Source organism: Onychostoma macrolepis, chromosome 04 (assembly GCF_012432095.1).
Source record: "Onychostoma macrolepis isolate SWU-2019 chromosome 04, ASM1243209v1, whole genome shotgun sequence".
Lineage (NCBI taxonomy): Eukaryota > Metazoa > Chordata > Actinopteri > Cypriniformes > Cyprinidae > Onychostoma > Onychostoma macrolepis.
The window spans coordinates 5692394-5714501 of NC_081158.1; the positions used below are offsets into that span (position 1 = coordinate 5692394).

The following is a 22108-nucleotide window of genomic DNA, read 5'->3' on the forward strand; positions in this document are numbered from 1 at the left end:
TTACGGCGGCGCCATTGCGCATGCAAAGATGTACCGGGAGATGCGCGATCATTAGACGGCCGATCGTCATTTCCAAAGGCAAATATTCCCCTTCAGAGTCAGAATAGGCGAATAACATTTGCAACACGTCCTCACAGTACAACTTTTTATTAGCCATTTGGTGATTTTCTCTCACAAATCTCACAATTTACTCAGACGCTAAGAACTGAACTGCTTCCGCATCAATGACACGATAGCTCACTTGCTCTGCTATTTCCTCGAACAATTTTGGTCTAGAATCGAAGTACTACATGTCTGCCATCTAGTGGTAGGGAATACAAATGAGATACTACACCATATTAGGAACTACAGTCTGTTTAATGAAGTATGACGTCTTGTCGCAATTTTGCGACTTTGGCGCTTAGAGGGTTAATTCAAACTCTTTCAATCGGAGTAGTTGCGTTTCATGCTCCTGTTTCTTTAACTCCAGATCTAACTCTCTTAAGCGAACAGTTAACATAGGATCTAAACCAGCAACCTTTTTACCGCTTACCGAATCTGCTTTATCCAATGTCAATTCCTCCTCAATCTCTAACTCAGGAGCAAGCCCTGGCAAAATACCATTCTCAACTAACCTACCATACAGCTCATCTTTGATGACTTGTTTCTTTGCCTCTTTAAGGACCGTTACCTTGTAAAATTCTGCTATTTGAATTAGATCTCTTTTTCTACACCGTTCAATTCTTTCAATGTAGGTGAAAGCGTAAACTTAGTTAAATCAAAATCCATATTACACAAACTTCTTCCCCCACGAAAAAATTCAAAGCAGCCAAGCAAAACTATTGAAATAGCAAACAACGACTAAAATGAACGAGCAGACGAGCCCCCAATTGTCACGACCTCCCCGTCTAGGGTTAGGAATGTCGATGACAAATAAAACAATTAATTTTATGCATATCCCTTCTCCTGTCCCAGCTCACAAACAAATACTACCAAAAACGAAATTAGTGTCAAAAGTAAGCTTTTTATTGACACAAATGTGAATAGCAGGAAGCGTGAATCTTCAGAAGGGGTTCAGGCCAAAATAACAAACAAAAATGGTTCTAACTAAAAGAGAAATAAATGTAACTTACCTATCAAAATAAAAATACCAAAGAAAGTACAAAAGTCTTTCCTTACTCCCTATCTGACCATAAACAAGAGAAAACTACTCAGGAAAAATAAATGGCAACCTCCTCCCTACGGCTTCCAAAAATAAGGAATTAAGCATTAACAAATGTCATAATCAGCAGCAGTCTAAATAAACAAAAACATATAAATAGAATATAATACAAAGATAAACTCATACCAAAGTAACAAGACAAATGTCCTCATAACTCAACAGTGAAAACTGGCCACACAGGCTTAACTCACTCAAAAGAACACACTAACATTTAGAACTCCAACAAAAATCTAAATGTCTGGGGCAGGAGATGAGGGACAAACGACAACGGAGCTCTACGACGTGTGCACCAGAAGCTCTCCTGCATTGCCGTCTTTCCCAGTATTTCAAGACTCCCGCTCTCATCAACGTAATCTGCCACAGCTGAACCCAATCAAGCCTACTCAGAAGGAGAGGGAGAGATAGAGCAAAAGAGAGACAACGAACTGCACAACAACAATTCACAACATAAAAAAATAAATATAAATTAAAAAAAAATGACACATTACGTCCAGAGACGTAACAGTACTTTAATCTTAATTATTCTTTCTTCTATATTTTGGTGAATTGTTGTGTATTATTACCTGAATGTTTAAGTTGAATTCCTTCAACCAATTAAATAGAGGCGTCTTTAAATTCACATCAGGTGTTGTGGTTCTTTAAATATGTTCGGCCTGTGTCCTTTTTTTTTTCATGTTGGAATTAACGAGCCTTCAAAATGGTTATGGGCCGTAACAGGAACACTGATGGAAACTGCATGTTTTAAATTTTAAATAAAGACATTTTAAATAAAGTTTCGAATAAACTACTTTATTATGAAGGTGTCCTTGTTACACGTTACATGTACTTACTAGTAACCCTAAACCAAGCCCTAATCCTAACCCTGACCATATAGTAAGTACATATAGTTCATTAATATTACTCAGTACTTAAATGTATAATTACACTGTAACAAGGACACCTTAAAATAAAGTGTAACCTAAAAATTTATCATAAATTGTGTTCAACATTTTAAATAGAAAATAAAGTTACTTTCCTGGAAATGTGTCATTTGTATTTCAAGTGATTTTCACATTCACTTAAAAATGTTTGTATAGCATTTTAATTGTTAATGTTGTTTCAACAATACTACTGGGTACATTAGTTTGCAACACTGAATGCAAAAAAGTAATAACAATAATGAACTAATTCAAGCCAAATTGAGCTGCTGTGTGAACATAGCTTTAACTTAATACAGATACAAATTTTCTGGTGGCATTTTAAACTGCTGAGCCATTAAAAACTTTTTCCACAAAAAGAAAAAGAACATGGTTTCACATCTGCATGAATTTTCATATGATTCTGTAAGTGTTATGGCGAAAGAACCTTAATCCAGAGAGAATGCATAGGTGATTTTAGATATGGCTCCTTTTTGTAAACTTCTTGCCCATTAAGAACCCCGCAATTTCTTTCCAGAATGGGTTTGCAAATGACATTTTAGCTCTCTTTGATATTTGAAACTCTTTTCACAGTGAAGACACGGGAAAGGCTTCTCTCTGGTGTGAAGCCTCGTGTGAGACTTTAGGTTTCCTTTAAGTGCAAAACTCTTCCCACACTGTTGGCAGGTGAAAGGCTTTTCTCCAGTGTGAACTCTCATGTGGTTATCAAGACTTGATTTGTGTTCGAAACCCCTTCCACAGTGATGGCACATGAAAGGCATGTGTCCGATATGAGAGTTTACATGACTCTTAAGGCGTTTCTCATCTGTGAAACTCTTTCCACACTGATGACATTTAAAACCCTTCTCTCTTGTGTGAGTCTTCATGTGCCTGTTAAGGGTTACTGTAAATCTGAAACTCTTTCCACAGTAACTGCATACAAACGGCTTCTCTCCGGTGTGAATTCTCATGTGGGCATTAAGTGTGCCATTTTGTGCAAAACTTGTTCCACACTGAGGGCAGGTGTAAGGTTTCTCTCCATTGTGAATTGCCATGTGAGTTTTAAGGCTTGATTTTCGAACGAATCTTTTTTCACACTGTTGGCAAGCAAAAGGTTTCTCTCCAGTGTGAATTTTCATGTGGGCTTTCATGTTTCCTTTATCAATGAAGCTCTTTCCACACTGTTGGCAGGTGAATTGGATCTCTCTAGTGTGAATTTTCATGTGGACTGTGAGGTTTTCTTTTCGAGGGAAACGTTTTCCACACTGCTGGCAGGCAAAAGGCCTCTCTCCTGTGTGAATATGCATGTGGAGTTTGAGACATCTACGTTGATCATAACTTTTTCCACACTGTTGGCAGATAAAATGTTTTCTCGTTCCAGTCTTTTGAGCTCTTTTTCGAGTTTTTTTAGTCTTCGAGCAACTAAAAGATTTTTCTCCAGTCATGAAATCATGTTTCTTAAATTCATTATCTTCCATTTCATTCAGTTCCTGATTCTCCCCTTTTAGCCCCATCAGATCTAAGGTGAAAAGACAAATATTGCCAGTTTAATGGCACAAAGCAACAGACATAAACACGTTTGGATATGTAACGCATCGAAACCAACAACATGTATGCTATAGCCACATTCCATTCTTTAGGACATATCCAAATTACTAAGAAACTGGGATCTATCAAACCCATTATGGGAAAGAAAAAAAAAAATTATAAGAAAATGGTAAGGAGTAAACTAACCCCAAATCTAACATTTATGTTGAACTTGTCAGAAAAAAATCTCATCAAACACGAGTATGGAGTGCCACAGGGATCGGTATTAAGTCCTCTGCTTTTTTTTTTTTTTTATTGCTTTAAGTAAGTAATTTTTTATATATTTTAATTAAGTAATATAGGTAGTCATTACAGCACTTGTGGTCTGAACCTCAAATTTGAAACCCACAGACCATCCAGACACAGTCTGAGCAGTTACTATCTAACTCAGAAGATCCAGTTCAGAAGCAGACACTGGGATTATGGTTACAGTAAATATTTGTTGTGTTTTGGCTACTTCCATATTATTTTTATTAGTTTTAGAAAATCAGATCTTTTTAATCTTGACATAACACTTATTGTTGGAAAGGTCTGACAGTCAAGGTTCCATATTTGGTAACTGTTTTGTGTTTCCGTTTTCAGTGAATTTATACCCCCAAAGGGGCAACGTATCCTGGAGGATACAATCATTAAAATAAGAGTCAAGTTTTGAAAAGAATCATGAAATTGTAGGCTATTATTTGACTTCCAATAATATGTAAAATAGCAATAAATTAATTTTCTGATGTCTCTTTATGGTTTTGCCCTTTTTAGGGTTAATATGTGGTGATGTAATAAATGCCAAATGTGAAAGTAGTAAATTCTCAGCTGCACTTGAAGGCAGCATTAGTTTTTGTCTGGTCATGTGACGTCACCACGCTTCATGTCAAATAAAACTACTTTAATTGCAACACTCATAAGACATTCTTCTAAAATATCATTAATTTTTCTGCAGAGCTGGACAATTTAATAAGAATGAGTGAGTTCAGCTTTGAGAATGAAAACAAACCTATTTGTTCCTCGGTATCTTCTTGTTTCAGACTGAATGCTTCTTCAATCCTCATGTCTTCACTCTCATCTTTAATAAACACCATCTTTATAACAGTGTCACGTGGATCTCAGCTGCTTCACCAGGAGTTTTCCTGTGTTTAGACAATTTGTGAAAGAAAAACAAATCCAAACTAAATGACCTGATTAGCCAAAAAAAAAGCACTTGAAAATAAGAGAGAGAAAAAATTACAAGTTCACATTTAGTCATTTATATTTGGTTCTTAATGATGTGTAGATTATATTTCATAATAACAATAAAGTATATATTAATTAAAACGTTTGGTACACGTTTGTAAATGTTGTCAATGTTTGTTCTCGTTGAATCTACACTGTTTCGATCAGCAGGTTTCGTCCGCGTGCAGTGATTCGAGTGAATCATTTTGCGAAAAATTGGCTCAATTGACTCGTTTGAAAAGCTCCGTTTCACCTCATCACTGCATTAACGGAATTAATGTTTATACTTATGCATAATACAGGGAGGGAAATGAGACGCACCTTTTCTGTTACTCATGTGAATGTTTTATTCACACAAAATAATGTTCGTAAATATCAGATACAGTACTACGAAGTTATATTCCATAACAATTAAGCCATTTAAACAGTTTGAAAAAAAAAAAACTATAAAAGTGCTGCCTTAATTATTATTATTTTTTTAAATGTTTAAATGCACAAACCTTTCTTCAGCCGAATCTCTACAGATGCGGGAGCGCGGCGCAGCCTTGTGACGTCACGTCGCCAGACCAAAATAAAAGTCCTGCTCACGGGATAAAATCACAGTATATACTTAATATACAATATTATAAAAAAAAGGGTTTGAATTTGTAAAGTTGAGTTCATACATGTTAGTAATAGTCATACATGTTTGAAATGTATATAATTATAAAAATGTTATCTCAGATTTTTAATGAAATATTGTCAGTTCTTCAATGTTGAGGGTCATGTGTGTGACTTTTTGCCAATGTAGTGATTCAGATTGCTCACTGATGAGTGAACATTAACACAATTCACACCAACTCCACAGAATTTGCATAATTATTTTACAGGACATCTAGGATTGCACTAGAGTTGTATACTGACATGAAGAGGATGGTACAGGTAAAGAAAGAGTAAAGAGACAAGGAAGATGAAGAAGTGCTTGATCTGATCTGATCTGATCTGTCAAAGACTGACAGCATATCATCTTCTGTTAGTATGAATCACACCCATCAATGTAATATTTATTGATTTTTTTGTGAATGCTTTTTCTTTTTTGATTGTAAAATGTTCCTGAGCTCAATCCAAAGTTCAGTGCAAGTGTTGTGTTTATTATATGTGGTCAAAATCTGCAAGTTCAATAAATGTCAAGTTTAGATTTTTTTCTTTTGCTAAATCACTTGTTTATAAATGATACACGAATAAAGATTTTAAGGTATTTTTAAAGAAGTCATTGTTAAGTGGCAAAACACATAAGAAAAATAATTGTTAAATTGTGTTCATTCTGGTTTTCATTTCTTGAGATCATCTGCTGTAAGTAACACTGATCTCAATATGTGAATATTTTGTGCTATATCATGTTAACTTTAATCAGTGCAGTTTCCTGAAAATTACTGATGAACCTACATGAATGGATAAATCACTAACAGGTACAGCCATATATATACCCATATCTGATATTTAACATTGTTGCCATGGCTGGTTTATGTTATGGCTTGATAGGTGATCTTGGACTGTAGAAACAACACCATGGGCCATATTTTAACGATTTAAGCGCATGGTCTAAAGCGCACTTAGGGCATTTCCGAATCCGAAAAACAGTTGCCGGGCCCGGCGCGTGGTCTAAAAGGGTTGTCCCTATTCTAACGAGTAATGGGTGTGTTTTTGGGCATAACATGGAATAAACCAATCAGAGTCTCATCTCCCATTCCCTTTAAGAGTGAGTTGCGCTCACGCCATGGCGGATTCGCTATTTAAACGGCGGAATTTTTTTTTAAGGCGCACAGACTGAACGCGTCTCCAGAGAACAAACGGATCTGCTCATGCAAAGCTTTAGACCAGGTTTGAGTTGGTCTATGGCGCAGTCTATTTTCAGTTCCTCAAAATAGCAACATGCCAACAATGCGCCTGAACACACCTCTTTTTAAACCAGCACACCCATGGGCGCAAATGCATTTGCTATTTAAACATCGTGGCACAGGACGGGAATATAGTAACTGCGTCGGGCTGAAACTAGCAAAAACACTTGCGCAGCATTGCGCCGGGTGTATGATAGGGCCACAAGTGTACATCTTTTCAGCTCTTCTACAGCTCTGCACAGCAGAGGTTTACACTACCGTTGAAAGTTTGGGAAAACTTTTTAAAAGAAACTAATACTTTTATTCAGAAAGAATGCATCGCATCAATCGAAAGTGACAGTAAAGACGTATAATGTTGCAAAAGATTAATATTTCAGATAAACGCAGTTGTTTCGAATTTTTCTATTCATCAAAAAACCCTTAAAGTGTCACAGTTTCCACAAAAATATGAAGCAGCAAAAGTGTTTTCACCATTGATAATAATACATGTTCCTTGAGGCCCATGAACTCCATCCTGGACCTTTGCCACTGTGACTTTTCTAATTGCACCGCGAGGAGTGAGGAGGCTTTTTGAGGAGTCATAAGCGAGGATACACAGGTGTATCCTATGCGGAAGTCTTTCTTGTTGAAAAAAACCTGACGCACATATAAGTTCTCCTCTCCCTTCACATCTGTCATTATAATTGTAATTTACATTGTACCTTTGCAGTTTAATGCCACAGTTTGAGTGAAGATGTGAGAAAAATCCTAATTTAAATGGTTGTAATTGATGAATGCTTTAAAATACAGGTTTCAGTTTGGTCACTTTTGAAATAAGACACTTGGAAACACTTCAAAACATTAACAAAAACATAACTGAAGTTCAAGTTTATTGAAATTGTAATGCAATAAAACTTTCTTTGATAATATGTTCTCTACTGGCCCCAGAAAGATTTCCAACCCAAAGCCGACTCGAAAAAACACTCAAAAGTAATGAAAATAAGGCAAAGGTTTATGTGGGATTCCCAGAAAGGGCCTTTAAACAAACATTTTGAGTTTATTCTGTGTTAAAAATCTTATTTACATTATTTCCGCCAGATTTGTTTACATTTAATTTTCAGCACATTGCATGATTAATTAAAAATTTGTTAATATGAATAACAATGTGTCTGTCACATGTTTGACCTAGTTTCTTCAGTTCCCCTATTGGTTAATTAGATCCTCACCTGTTTCTGTTTCCCTTTGATTACGTTGATTATTTAAAGCCTGTGTTCTACCATCATTCTTTGTCTGCTATTAAGTTTGCTTTATGTGTTTTGCTACTCCATGCTCCTGGAAATCTTCTGTGGATTATTAATGAAAGACTTTGTTTGCTCAACTCCTCGTCGTGCGCCTCCTTAGCATACAGTAACGTAACAGTGTCAAGCTGACAAAACCATCCATAAAATTCAAATTTAGGCTAATTATACAGGTGCTGGTCATATAATTAGAATATCATCAAAAAGTTGATTTATTTCACTAATTCCATTCAAAAAGTAAAACTTGTATATTATATTCATTCATTACACACAGACTGATATATTTCAAATGTTTATTTCTTTTAATTTTGATGATTAGAGCTTACAGCTCTTGAAAGTCAAAAATCAGTATCTCAAAATATTAGAATATTTATATTTGAGTTTGAATAAATGACCATCCCTACAGTATAAATTCTGGGTATCTCTTGTTCTTTGAAACCACAATAATGGGGAAGACTGCTGACTTGGCAATGATCCAGAAGACGAACATTGATGCCCTCCACAAAGAGGGTAAGTCACAGAAGGTCATTACTGAAAGGTGTGGCTGTTTACAGAGTGCTGTATCAAAGCATATTAAATGCAAAGTTGACTGGAAGGAAGAATTTGGGTAGGAAAAGGTGCACAAGCAACAAGGATGACCGCAAGCTTGAGAATACAGTCAAGCAAAGCCGATTCAAACACTTGGGAGAGCTTCACAAGGAGAGAACCGAAGCTGGAGTCAGTGCATCAAGAGTCACCACGCTCAGACGTCTTCAGGAAAAGGGCTACCAAGCCACTTCTGAACCAGAGACAACGTCAGAAGCATCTTAACTGGGCTGTGGAGAAAAAGAACTGGACTGTTGCTCAGTGGTCCAAAGTCCTCTTTTCAGATGAAAGTAAATTTTACATTTCATTTGGAAATCAAGGTCCCAGAGTCTGAAGGAAGAGTGGAGAGGCACAGAATCCATGTTGCTTGAAGTCCAGTGTGAAGTTTCCACAGTCAGTGATGATTTGGGCTGCCATGTCATCTGCTGGTGTTGGTCCACTGTGTTTTCTGATGTCCACAGTCAACGCAGCCATCTACCAGGAAATTTTAGAGCACTTCATGCTTCCTTCTGTTGACAAGCTTTATGGAGACGCTGATTTCATTTTCCAGCAGGACTTGGCACCTTCCCACACTGCCAAAGGTACCAAAAGCTGGTTCAATGACCATAGTGTTACTGTGCTTGATTGGCCAGCAAACTCGCCTGACCTGAACCCCATAGAGAATCTATGGGGTATTGTCAAGAGGAAGATGAGAGACACCAGACCCAACAATGCAGAAGAGCTGAAGGCCACTATCAGAGGAACCTGGGCTCTCATAACACCTGAGCAGTGCCACAGACTGATCGACTCCATGCCACGCCGCATTGCTGCAGTAATTCAGGCAAAAGGAGCCCCAACTAAGTATTGAGTGCTGTACATGCTCATACTTTTCATTTTCATACTTTTCAGTTGGCCAAGATTTCTAAAAATCCTTTCTTTGTATTGGTCTTAAGTAATATTCTAATATTTTGAGATACTGATTTTTGACTTTCATGAGCTGTAAGCTCTAATTATCAAAATTAAAAGAAATAAACATTTGAAATATATCAGTCTGTTTGTAATGAATGAATATAATATACAAGTTTCACTTTTTGAATGGAATTAGTGAAATAAATCAACTTTTTGATGATATTCTAATTATATGACCAGCACCTGTATATCATAACACACATTTTCTTATGTGTATTTACAGAAAATCATGATGTTAATGTTTATAATCTCCTTATACATTTATGCCCTATATAGTTGCATTTAGCAGATCAAAATGTTGTCTATAAACTAGTATTTGTCTTAAAACACTGTCATTTCATTTCCCAGATTTTAACACACTTTAGTTTGTACACATCTGCATACAATAAATGAAAAGCGGTTATTTTATCTCAGTCAGAACCATTATTATAAGCCTACATACTCTTTTCTCTCAATTCCCTCCTCTTATCTCCACATTCACTCTTGATGTATCTACACACAAGCATTGATGTGCTAAAACAATTCAAGGCACGTGTGACTTGCACGTATTCTTTCCTCGGGCTGAACTGAATAGCCCTGCTGTAGACAATATAGTGACTTCATAAGAGTGTGTGCTTGACTCGGAGCTAAAAGTAAACTATTATGTACTCTCTCCCGCCCCCTCCTTCTCAAACTCGACACACTGGTTGCAAGATTGAGGAAACTGGAACAAGTTCAACTGACAATGGAAATAGATTTATCTGCATTTTTATATGCCTGTGGTCAGAGCTTTTTAGTTGGATGCCAAGGGTTGTTACGGTCAAACTCTGACCCGGTTAGTCTGCTGGCTTATACGCATGCAAAACGCTGTGTTTTCCACAAACTGGCAACCCGGGGTCAGACCAAAACAAAAACAGACATTCTGACACAGAACACACATTTCAAAGCAGAATAACTGGCAACAAGTAGCGCGAAAGGAAACAGACGGCAGAAAGTGGCCTATTTTTTGGCTTATTTTACAAAAGCACAAAGATTTGTTTTTATTGTGAATGTACACAAATAAAAGCAAACCTTTTACAATTCCGATTATCTTCATGACTAAAAGGAGTAGTTGCTTTCACTGTTACAAGGGGGGAAAAAATCAAGTGATTGCTCCAGCGCCGCATGCGCGCACACAGTAAAGCATTCTATCTTGACAATGCAGCCTGTTCATTATCATTATAAAAAACAATCAGTCAAACATATGGAAAAAAAAACACACACTGCTCAGTTTAAATATGTAGTAAAATCTGTGCCGTTAAGCGTTATCACCGTACCGCCGTGAAGTTATGCAAAACGTTTTGTTTTACGTGGATATTGGAACACGAGTGAAGTAGGCCTAGGCTACATAAAAGGTAAATAATATTTTGGCATTCAAATACATCACGAATACGGAAACATTTGATTTTGTTTGAATGAGAGACCCAACATTGGTTTCAGTTTCGGTTTAGCCTAAATTAATTCGTTTTGGTTTGTCGTTTATATAGCTAGGCCTATAGCTTCTTACATTTTTAATTCTTGTTCTTTTCTAAATAGCCTACTGTTAATTGAAAGGATTTGTTGAGGAGTGATGGGAACTAAAATAGCCTATATGTTTACAGTGTTTATTATAATGTTTGTAATTCGCGTCGGCCTATTTCTGAATAATAAAATGCCACTTATGTTTTTTTTCTCTCTCTCTCTCTCTCTAAAAAACATATTTTTTTAATACGCGTAGCTTATTTTAACCATGCAGCAAACCTTTTAAAATATTTTGATAAATTACTGAAAAATAAATAAATAAAGTGACTTTAAACCGTTTAACTGATTGTATTAATCGGTCAAAATTCTTATTGGTCGGTTAACGGTTAAACGGTTAAAATGAACATCCTTAGATAATATCAAATAGAGTGCATCCTATCAGGCATGGAAACAGCCAAAGCAAAGCATCTAGAGTCTGTTCTTCCTCTGTGTGATGCTGCTTCTGAAACTTTTCAATAAAGACCAGGGCAAGATGTTCCTGATGGTCGATGAGATGTGTCTGCCAGCTGAAATAAATCAACTGCCCAGCACACCTTGCATCAATGTGTGTGGTATAATTTTTTATTAATTCACATCTCTTTAAGCATAGAATTTGTCCTTACCAATGTCTTTACGTATAGACAAATGAGGTTTGACTTTATGGCTTGTTATATTTAATATGTGATTTAGAGTGTCATGACTTGATTTGAAATAAAGACTTAATATAAAATGATTGTACTTCTTCAGAAGACTTGGATTAAACCACATTGATGTGGTTGTCCATTTTTGGAGCCCCAAAATGTTGCCTTTCACCTACATTGTATGGACCTACACAGCAGAAAACATTTAAATAGCTTTTAAATAGTTGTATAATAGTTGTAAGATGAACTGAAGCTTTCTCTTAAAACAGAATACAAACTGATTGTTGACAAAATGATCAGATTTAAACTGCAAACCAGTAGTGCTATGACAAATTTGTGAGGTGGTGTATTATTTCAATTGTCAGTTTAAACAACCCAGCAGCAGAGGTGCGGGAAGTGGTGGTGCTGCAGCACCCCTTGTTTTTTCTGTGGGCAACTGTTGGGAATAAAGAAAAATTTAAAATCGGAGTGTGCAAATAGCCCGGTTGTTGGCAGAGGCTGTTTACACTAACTCCACCCACAAACGTATGATTGGGATAGTCAAATTTGCAAAAGACGATCATCAGTTATCAGATGGTAAAGCGTCTGTCACACTCCTTTTGACACGATCGACCGGGGTTCGAATCGACCTTTTTTGCTTTTCTGATGTGATTTTTCAAATTTCAAATCACATCAGAAAAGCATTTATTTTTTTTATAAAAATGAAGGAAATAATCAAAAAGTTGAAAATAAAGTATCGGGTAGGGTTATGGTAGGTGTAGGGAGGGCTTGTCCCAATAAGGTGGCATCCATTTAATAATCTGAAATAAAATAAAAAAAATTACACTCAATAAGTTATTGCATACTGTTTTATAATGTATTACAATGCTGAGGTGCAGATAATTGCCACTATTTGCAATAAGTAATTAGCAGAATATCCTGCTAACATAGAATAGAATCTAAAGCTATTTGCACTGTGTAAATAGCATATCACTAAAAAATACTGCTATTTTCACTTAGTGTAAATAGCCTCTATCGCAATCCCCCCCCCAGCACCCCCAACCTAAAACATCTTCCCGCGCCCCTGCCCAGCAGATGGTTACACTGAATCACCCAACACTGTGAAAACAACCCAATAAAATGACCCAACAAACTGAACCCAGTGGTCAGGATTATACATAAATACATTACCCAGCCAATTTAAGAGTAAGAAAATTAGAAGATTTGAATAGTCAATTAATCCAGAAATATTTGTGATTATCAAAATTACTCTTAGTAGAACTACATTCAAGTGTACTGCTGTCATCACAGGTGTATTTTCAGGAAAAAATCAAGACGGAGACCAAAGTGAAGAAAAAAAGAATAGCAGTCCATGGTTCTTTTATTGATTACAAACATTGCAAACTTTGAATGGAGAGAGTACAATGCATCTCACATGCAGGCATCTTTCTCTCTCATACACAGTTCACAAGTAACCAAGTGTGTTTCAGTTGGTCTGTAAAGAAGTGTGAGAGTGATATCTTGGGTGAGTGTGTGCATTCGTCTCCTCTGTGTCACCCTTTATGTAAGCTGCGCCACAAATCAAAGCACAAATAAATGTAGAAAACGTATCCGCGTGGCGCAGCTGACACAGAACAGCATACGCTGTATACATTCAGTGGATACTCTCCAAAATGGCTCCAGGGTGACGCAGAGGAGACGAATTGATGAATAAAGTGGGTTTTTTTTCTTTTGCGCACAAAAAGTTCTCTCATAAAATTGGTATCAGGTTGAACCCCTGATATCACATGGATTATTTTACCGATCTCCTTGCTACGTTTCTGGACCTTGATCGTGTTAATTACATTGCTGTCTATGGAGGGTCAGAGAGCTCTCGGATTTCATCAAAAATATCTTAGTGTTCCGAAGAACGAAGGTCTTGCACGTTCGGAACGACATGAGGGTGAGTAACTAATGACAGAATTTTCATTTTTGGGTGGACAATCAGATTGGGTCCATGTTTAGCTGCATTGTAAAAGTTGCCTTAATGGAGACATATTATGCCCCTTCTTACAATATGTAATATAAACCTCTGGTGTCCCCAGCATGTGTCTGTGAAGTTTCAGCTCAAAATACCCCACAGATCATTTATTATATCATTTTGAAAATGGCTATTTTGAGTGGAAGCAGAAACACTCTGATTTTCGTGCCTGTTTCTTTTAAATCCAAATGAGCTGCTGCTCTCGCCCCCTTTCCAGAATAGAGCTGTGCCGTTTCAGCTCGTACCTGCTACAAACATCCGTTTTGGTTCTGATCATCATGTTTATCGCGTTAAAATCATGCGTTTTAAACCATATTAGTTTAAACTTCTAATGGTTTTCAGAGTGCACACATCCGAAGCACATGGACAGAAAGTGGCTGTCACAGCATGTGAGTAAACTAAGTTCTCGTTCACACACAAGTTTACATTAAAAACCACACACGAGTTACAAAAACAGTCAATTATGTCAGTGAAGGTAAACAGCTGGGAAATAAATCACATGATTATTTTAGATCTGTGTGGCAGCAGCAATATACAGTAAATAAATCCACTGCTCTCCGTCTGTGCAGCCAAAGGCAGAACAGTTAGCATGCTTTGCTCAAACTTTCACCATGGCATTAAAACTGCTCCACCATTGTCACTTGCCAAATCAAAATGACGGCACAGCAGGTGGAAACTTACAGATTAAGGGGCGGTAATATTATAATGAGATCCCTTTGCAACGTCATTAGGGGAGCGAAATCAGACGCGCTCGTTTTTTCAGAAGCTTGCAGAAAAAGGCTTACCAAAACAAAGTTATTGGGTTAATCTTTTTCACGGTTGGTAGATGCACTGGGGACCTGATTATACCACTTAAAACCTGGAAAAGTCAGATTTTCATGATATGTCACCTTCAATTTCACACAGATATGCATTTTCTGGCATGAATTCTCATACAAGTTTACGTTAATTATTTTCCACACAAATGAATGGCTTCTCTCTCGTGTGAATTCTCATGTGAGTATTTAGATTTCCTTTTTGTGAGAAGCTCTTCCCACATAGTTTGCAGGCGTACGGCCTTGCTCCAGTGTGAAGTCTCATGTGAATGCTGAGGCTACTTTTATGACTGTAACACTTTCCACACTGATCACATTCGAACGGCTTTTCTCCAGTGTGGATGTTCATGTGATATCTAAGGTTCACTTCTGTTGTGAAGCTCTTTCCACACTGATCACATGTGAACAGCTTCTCTCTTTTGTGACTTCTTATGTGGTAATTCAGGGTGTTTCTATGTGTGAAGCGCTTTCCACACTGAGTGCAAGTGTACGGTTTCTCTCCAGTGTGAAGTCTCATGTGAACTTCAAGGCTGTGTTTTTGAGTAAATTCTTTTCCACACTGTTGGCAGATGAACAATCTCTCTCCAATGTGAATGTTCAAGTGGTAATCAAGGATGATTTTCTGAGAAAAACTCTTTCCACACTGGCAAGTGTAAGGCTTCTCTCCAGTGTGAATTCTCATGTGGACTTCAAGGCTTTGTTTTCGATTGAAACTTTTTCCACACTCGTGGCAGGTGAAAGCGTTTTCTCCAGTGTGAATTCTCAAGTGACACTTAAGGTTTAGTTTTGCTGTGAAGCACCTTCCGCACTCTTGACAGGTGAACGGCTTCTCTCCGGTGTGAATTCTCATGTGTTTTTCAAGGTTTCCTTTTTGAGTGAAACACTTTCCACACTGTTGGCAGGTGAAAGGCTTCTCTCCAGTGTGAACTCTCATGTGGACATCAAGTTTTTGTTTTTGGCTGAAACATTTCCCACATTGAGGACAAGTGAAAGAACTTTTAGGCTTGATCTTCTGACCTATTTTAGTCATGAAGTCATGATGTTTCTCATACTGATTTTCCTCTTCTGTTTCATTCAGTTCTTGACTCTCCTCTTTAAGTGCTGTTAGGCCTAAAGCGAAAAAAAGACAAATCCAAGTTAACCCCAGTTTAACGGCACAAAGCCACAGACATCCAAACCAACATAACATGTATGCAGTCCAAGAAAGCTCGCAGTTATCACTTGACCCAGAAGAATTGATTTATTATAGTCAAATCCCAAATTTGCTATCCATGTCTAAAATATTAGAAAAATAGCATCACCTCAATTATGCTATAGAGTGAGGATTTAAGTCTCACTGTACCACAAAAACTTTCCTTACTAAAGTTACATCTTTCTTTTAGTGCTGTCAGATCTTTCAACGACAGACCACAAAAATGTATTTGATAGCTTGAGAATTATGTTGGCACTTGTGAACAAGAATTAACATGGTTTAGGTCCTGTCAGATTGCTACCATTTGTATATGAAGAGATGTCTTATCAAACACAAGTATGGTGTGCTACACGGCTCTGTGCTAGGTCCTCTGCTATTTTCACTGTTTATGCTTCCCCGAGTGACATTATCATTAGATTTCAGTTATGACAAGGATACCCCGTTTTATATTTCATCTCAACCTGACAAATCTTCACAACTAGGCTAGCAGAGTGTTAATGATATGAAATAGTCATTTCCTTCTATTAAATTCTGTTGAAACAGAGACTTAAGGTATTTATCTCAATTCATGTGCTATTAAGAGGTTTTCTAAAGTTAAGAACCCAGGAGTTGTGTAAAACTGTCACCACTTTATTATTCTATAGGCCTATAGGTATGCTTGGGCTATGGGTTGTTGAAAAACACCTAAAAAGTAAACCCACTTGTGATGTTACACTCAGTCAGCTGATATTTTGATATTATTCTAAGCATTTTTTGGGAACTTTCATGTAGGGCTGCACGATTAATCATATGCGATAGTCATGCGCATCTTGTCAGTAAAGCCGGTTCTGTGATTAGTAGTAAATCTCCATCATCTGCTTTCAGATGGAGCAGCATTTACTACACAGAGCCATAGTTCACTGACAAGCTGCGATATAATCGCACGTTAATGAAATCGTTCTGCGATTATGAAAGCTTTTTGCGTAGCTTGTCAGTGAACTACGGCTCTGTGTAATGAATGCTGCTTCATCTGAACGCATGTGAAAATACCACATTTAATAACATGCTTTTACTGCAAACTCACTTCATAACGTCAGTGTTGTTCATTACAGAGTGTTTGAAATAAATCCTTCTGTGAGATGATGTGGCTTCCTACACAGAATAAGGCATGCAACATATTTCATAGTATTCTAAGCATTGATAAATGCTATGTCGATTAGCATTGCATTATTATATACTTTATTATAATGAAAATTAATAATAATAAGAAGAACTCAGATAAATCATATATTGTCGTAGTCCTGTGTTTATTAGCCACGTTGAATCAATGAAAGCAGTGAAATTTTCTGTTTATTCAGCTGCAGCGTTTATTCTTCTGCGGGGCGTATTTGGAGTTTCAGCGCGAGAGCGCCCTCTGGCCTTTGGATGGAGATTTACTGCTGATCACAGAACCGTGCTTCACTGAAAGATACGCATGACAATCGCAGCTTCTGTCTAATCGCGATTTATCACCTTTGTAATTTAATTTCAATTAATCGTGCAGTCCTACTTTCATGTGCACAGCAATTTGTCCAAATCTGTTACTCATACACACGAGACCTTACTCAATGAAGATCAGCTCAGTGTCATCCCTGGCATCCTCATTGCAAGTTTTGAGTTAGAGGCGGCTGACATTCTGAAGACTATACTTGAAAGTGTCTTTTGTCAGCAAAAGAAGTGGAGGGACATGAAGAATGTTGAATGTGAGGACAGTCTCATACTGAAAATCTGGAATTAACTTGAAATTTGCTACACTGCCGCGCATCAAGACTGTGCTGACTATGTTTGGCTCTACCTACTCATGTGAGCAGTCTTTCTCGCATATGAACATCATCAAGTCCTACCTGCGCTCATGGTTGACCGAGGAGAAATTGAACTTGATCTCCTATGAACCATACTACAAAGCTATTAAAAAAAAAAAAAAAAATGAAAAGCCAGAAAAATCACACTAATTGTGAGTATCCCCAATGTACTGTAAATGCACTTTATCATGGACATATGTTTTATGCTGCTCAGGTGGAAATTCAAGTGAAAGCCCTGTACAAAATGTAATTTCTTCATAATAGTAAAGTAAGTTTTTGCCAAAAATGAAAAAAAATAAAACAATTTAAATGCTTTACATGTACCTTTTAGTTTTTTAGTTTTTTGGTGCAAATCTTTGGAACTTGGAAAAGTGTTTTGAGTAACTGCTTTACCATCGTCACTTATATTCAAATAGATTTAGCATCTGGCTCAAAGAGTGGAGCTCTACCTTCACAAAAATAATGAGGGGGAGGGTAGTGGGTGACGTCCCGGGTCGATAAAGATCCAAGGAATAGTTATGCGTTTAAGGGTTAACTACACAAGTAAACATGAATAAAGATACACAATATTTCTACAGCATTCATTAATTTTAGTTAATTTCAACATTAACCAATACATTTTTAAAATCAAATGTTGCCATCTGTTAATATTAGCTAATGTGTTGTGAACGAACATGAAAAATGAAGAATTGTATTTTTATTAACACTGGCAAAGATTAATGAATGCTATAAAAATACACTGTCGATTGTTAATTTATGGTAGATAATGGATTATCTAATATATGCTAAATATATGCTTATCCTAAAGTTTTAGTTTGATTTGAGCTGTGTCACTTACAAATATTCTATAGTAACCAATAACCATCTATTATGTTCCAGTTACAGGGCTCTATGCTTACTTTTTATTTTATTTTAAAAAAATTAGGAGCACCTTCTAATCAATAATCAAAAATTCTGATCAAAAAATTAACCTTCCTATTACGAGGTGATGTTTGACTCAAAGTAATTTACAGGGAATTTTGTTTTTACCTTTGTAATGGCATTTTTCTAACTTTATTAAAAGTATGTCATCTTTTGTCAAATTCAGAAATATATATATTTATAAGCTTTTTAACATTTTTAATTAAAACAACAGCATAAGTTACCAATAAAATTAAATCAGTATTTAAGAAATAAATTGTGGCTTGTATGTGTGTTTTCAGACATTTAATGAGGCTCAGAGGTTGCATGAGTGCAATTCATAAATTCATGTTGAGGTTCATGTTTTAAATATACAATTTTGAATATAGAAATATTAACTGACTTAAATAACAGAAAAGATACTTTAAAAATTAAATTAAAACTGCCAGCAGGTGGCGGCAAGTCACAGATTTTATCACTGAATCATTCATTTAATTGATTCGTTCGAACGGCCGATTCATTCAGGAACGAAGCATCTGACTGTCTTTATGAATGGGTAATTGAATCATTGACTCACTAGATTCATTTAAAAACCCAGTTCATTCATAAACGAAACACCGCTGTGTTTGAATAGAGATGCGCAGCAGCTCAGATGTGACTTTGTCTGAAACTATTTTCATTGACGAAATAGAGCAAAATAAGGCAATAGTGTTGTAGTCAGACAATATAAAAGTCACTTAATATTAACTTCTTGTTTAATGAACTGTTGTATTAAATCAATATCACAGTTGCAAGCCGTCACTCTCCTTAGTTCATCGTCGATCTCACAAAACTCCATTATAATCAACGCATCTCTCTACACTGCACAGTGAATCTCTTATTTACACTCTGTCTACACTTTGTTTGTTATAATGAGAGGATACGTCTGTGATACATTACGCAACTCTGCAAAAACACGCAAGTACATTAGAAACCGTTGTAGCTCCCTCAGCGCAAACACAAATATGCTGATCGGGTCAGTCGCACAGGTGCTCCTAAATCAGGCACGTGATCAGCTAGAGACAAAAAAGAAGGAAAATCTGACCACGCCCCCAGCACTTATTATTAAAAATTTATATTTTAACACATATATACATACATACGATTGTCCTGTAAAAAATAAAAAGCAGCATTTAATAATCATGATAACAATATAATATATTATAATAAAGTACTATAATATAGTCATGTATATAGAATTGTTATTATCATTAATGTACCTGCCAAAAGTTTGGAAACATTACAATTATTAATGATTTTTAAATAAGTATCTTCTGCTCATCAAGGCAGAATTTATTTGATCAAAATAAAGTTAAAAAAAAAAACAGCAATATTGTATAGCAAATTTAAAAAAAAAAAAAAAATTTAATACATTATAAAATGTTATTCCTGTAATGCAAAGCAGAATTTTCTTCATCATTACAATTGATTTGACTCTCGAGAAACATTTCTGATTATTATCAATGTTGAAAACAGTTTTGCTGTTGTTTCATATGTTGTGTGGAAATGGTGGTACACTTCATATCATTTTTTGATAAATACAAAGTTTAATGAACAGCATTTATTTGCATTTATCAAATGTTAATTAAATTTGTTAATGCATTTATTAAATAAATAGACATTTTAAATGTCTTCACTGCCTTTATCACTTTAATGCATGATGAATAAAATTATTAATTTTAAATCTTATACAAATGTTTGAGTGGTATCATTGTTTCCACAAAAATATTAAGCAGCAAAACAGTTTTTAGCATTGATAATGAGAAACGTTTCTTGAGCAAATCAGCATATTAGAATGATTTCTGAAAGATTATGTGACACTGAAACTTCTCTTTGTAAACAACAACAGATTTATAAACGTTTCTAATGAATTAAAGCGGCTCAAACCAAGCGCAGCGTGCAGCTAGCATTAACAGTGAATCGAAACTAAAAACAGTACTGTAACAGCAGACATGTAGCGTGTCAGACTACAGCCTGTTATATAATTACATCACAGCCGTTGCGAATTCTGACAGCACTAGCAAGCAATCTCAAATTCTCACCGCCTTTCATAAAAAGAGTTACGGGGTCGAGTAACACAGTAGCCCCTCACTGCAGAACACAAGATCCAGATCCAACTCCTCCCACCTTACACAACAGCTGTGTTCGCCTTGAAGCGGCGCTGCGCAGAATGATGAGTGCATGACATCAAAGTACCGCGAGAGCCATTCGAAAGCATAAGGATCCGTCGGCTCACTTATCGCTCTCGCGGGACTTTGATGTCAAACACTGATCGATCTGCGCCGCGCCGCTTCAAGTCAAACACATCTAGTGCTGCAGGCTTATTGGCTCACTGACATTGACGAGATTGACCCCTTAGGCAACAAAAGTTGGTACCAAATGACAAGACGTTTTTCGATACTCGATGATTTCAAGGCAATTCGGTCGGTGCCTAAAAAGTATCGAACTCGATACCCAGCCCTAACTTTACCAAGCTGTGTCAGTGGGAAAATATGAATATTATTAGTTTTCATGTGCATTGTAATCAAAATTATTATTTAGTATTAGCATTATAAAGTATTATTTCTCCTAGTTTAATGACATGTAGTAATAACAAATGTCCAGCTTCTATTTGTCTGGTCGTGTGATCTCAACATGTCTGTGCACACGGGTCGACCCGCTCCATGTCAAATAAAACCGCTTTAATTGACATTCTTCAGAAATATCATTCATTTCTGTAGAGCTGGACGTTTTAATAAGGATCAGATGAGTGAGTTCAGCTTTGAGAATGAAAACCAACCTGGTTGTTCCTCGGTATCTTCTTGTTTCAGACTGAATGCTTCTTCAATCTTCACGTCTTCAGTCTCCTCTTTAATAAACGCCATCTTTATAATCGTGTCACATACATCTCAGTCAAGTTTTTCTGTGTTCAAACACTTTGTCCTGTTTAAGATAGTTAACAGAAAGAAAAATAAATGCAAACTAAGACTTTGTTTCTCAACCAGCTCCCTAGTTGAGTAGTCAGTACACTAATAAGGGAATCTGTCAGAGTGAGAGTTAATGGCTTTAAATGATCTGCACAGCCAAAACCACTCAAAATGAGTGCTACAAATGTGAATCATACAGATTCTCAATATTCGTATTTAACAGATTACATATTTTATTTATATGTATGCATTCATTCATTCACTCACTCACTTATTAATTCATTCATTTACATCATTTGAGATGTTTGTTCTCTTTGCATTCACACTGTTTTAATACACGTTTGATTAAACTGACTTGATTTTCAAAAAGCTCAGATCTCCATCACTTGGTGCCAGTGTCAGAGTTACAGAGAAGCGACTCCTCTGATACTCGCGTGTGGATGAGCCTCACTCCTGAAAATGTTCAGCACTGTTACATTACTACGTTATGTAGATTAATAATGAATTAATGCCACAGTTCTCTCTATACTGGTTGTACTGATTTGAACACTTTAAAAGCCTGCAAACAAACCTTTCTTCAGCCGAATCACAGATGCGGGAGCGCAGGCTTATGACGTCATGCCGTCACATCAAAATAAAAGTCCTGTCCACTCGATAAAAATAAGAGAAATCTTGGTCTTCACATTACAAAAGATTAAAAAGGA

General features: G+C 36.4%; 1 protein-coding gene across 1 annotated transcript; it reads right to left on the minus strand.

Annotated features, from left to right (window-relative positions):
* Positions 1-869: 869 nt before the first annotated feature.
* On the minus strand, positions 870-22096 carry LOC131538447 (oocyte zinc finger protein XlCOF6-like). Its single transcript, XM_058772324.1, has 3 exons — positions 21278-22096; positions 14686-15657; positions 870-3616 (listed from the first exon to the last, which is right to left on the minus strand). Exons 1-3 carry the CDS (start codon positions 21360-21362, stop codon positions 2610-2612), a joined length of 2064 nt encoding a protein of 687 aa, XP_058628307.1. The 5' UTR covers positions 21363-22096; the 3' UTR covers positions 870-2609.
* Between the last annotated feature and the right edge of the window lie 12 nt (positions 22097-22108).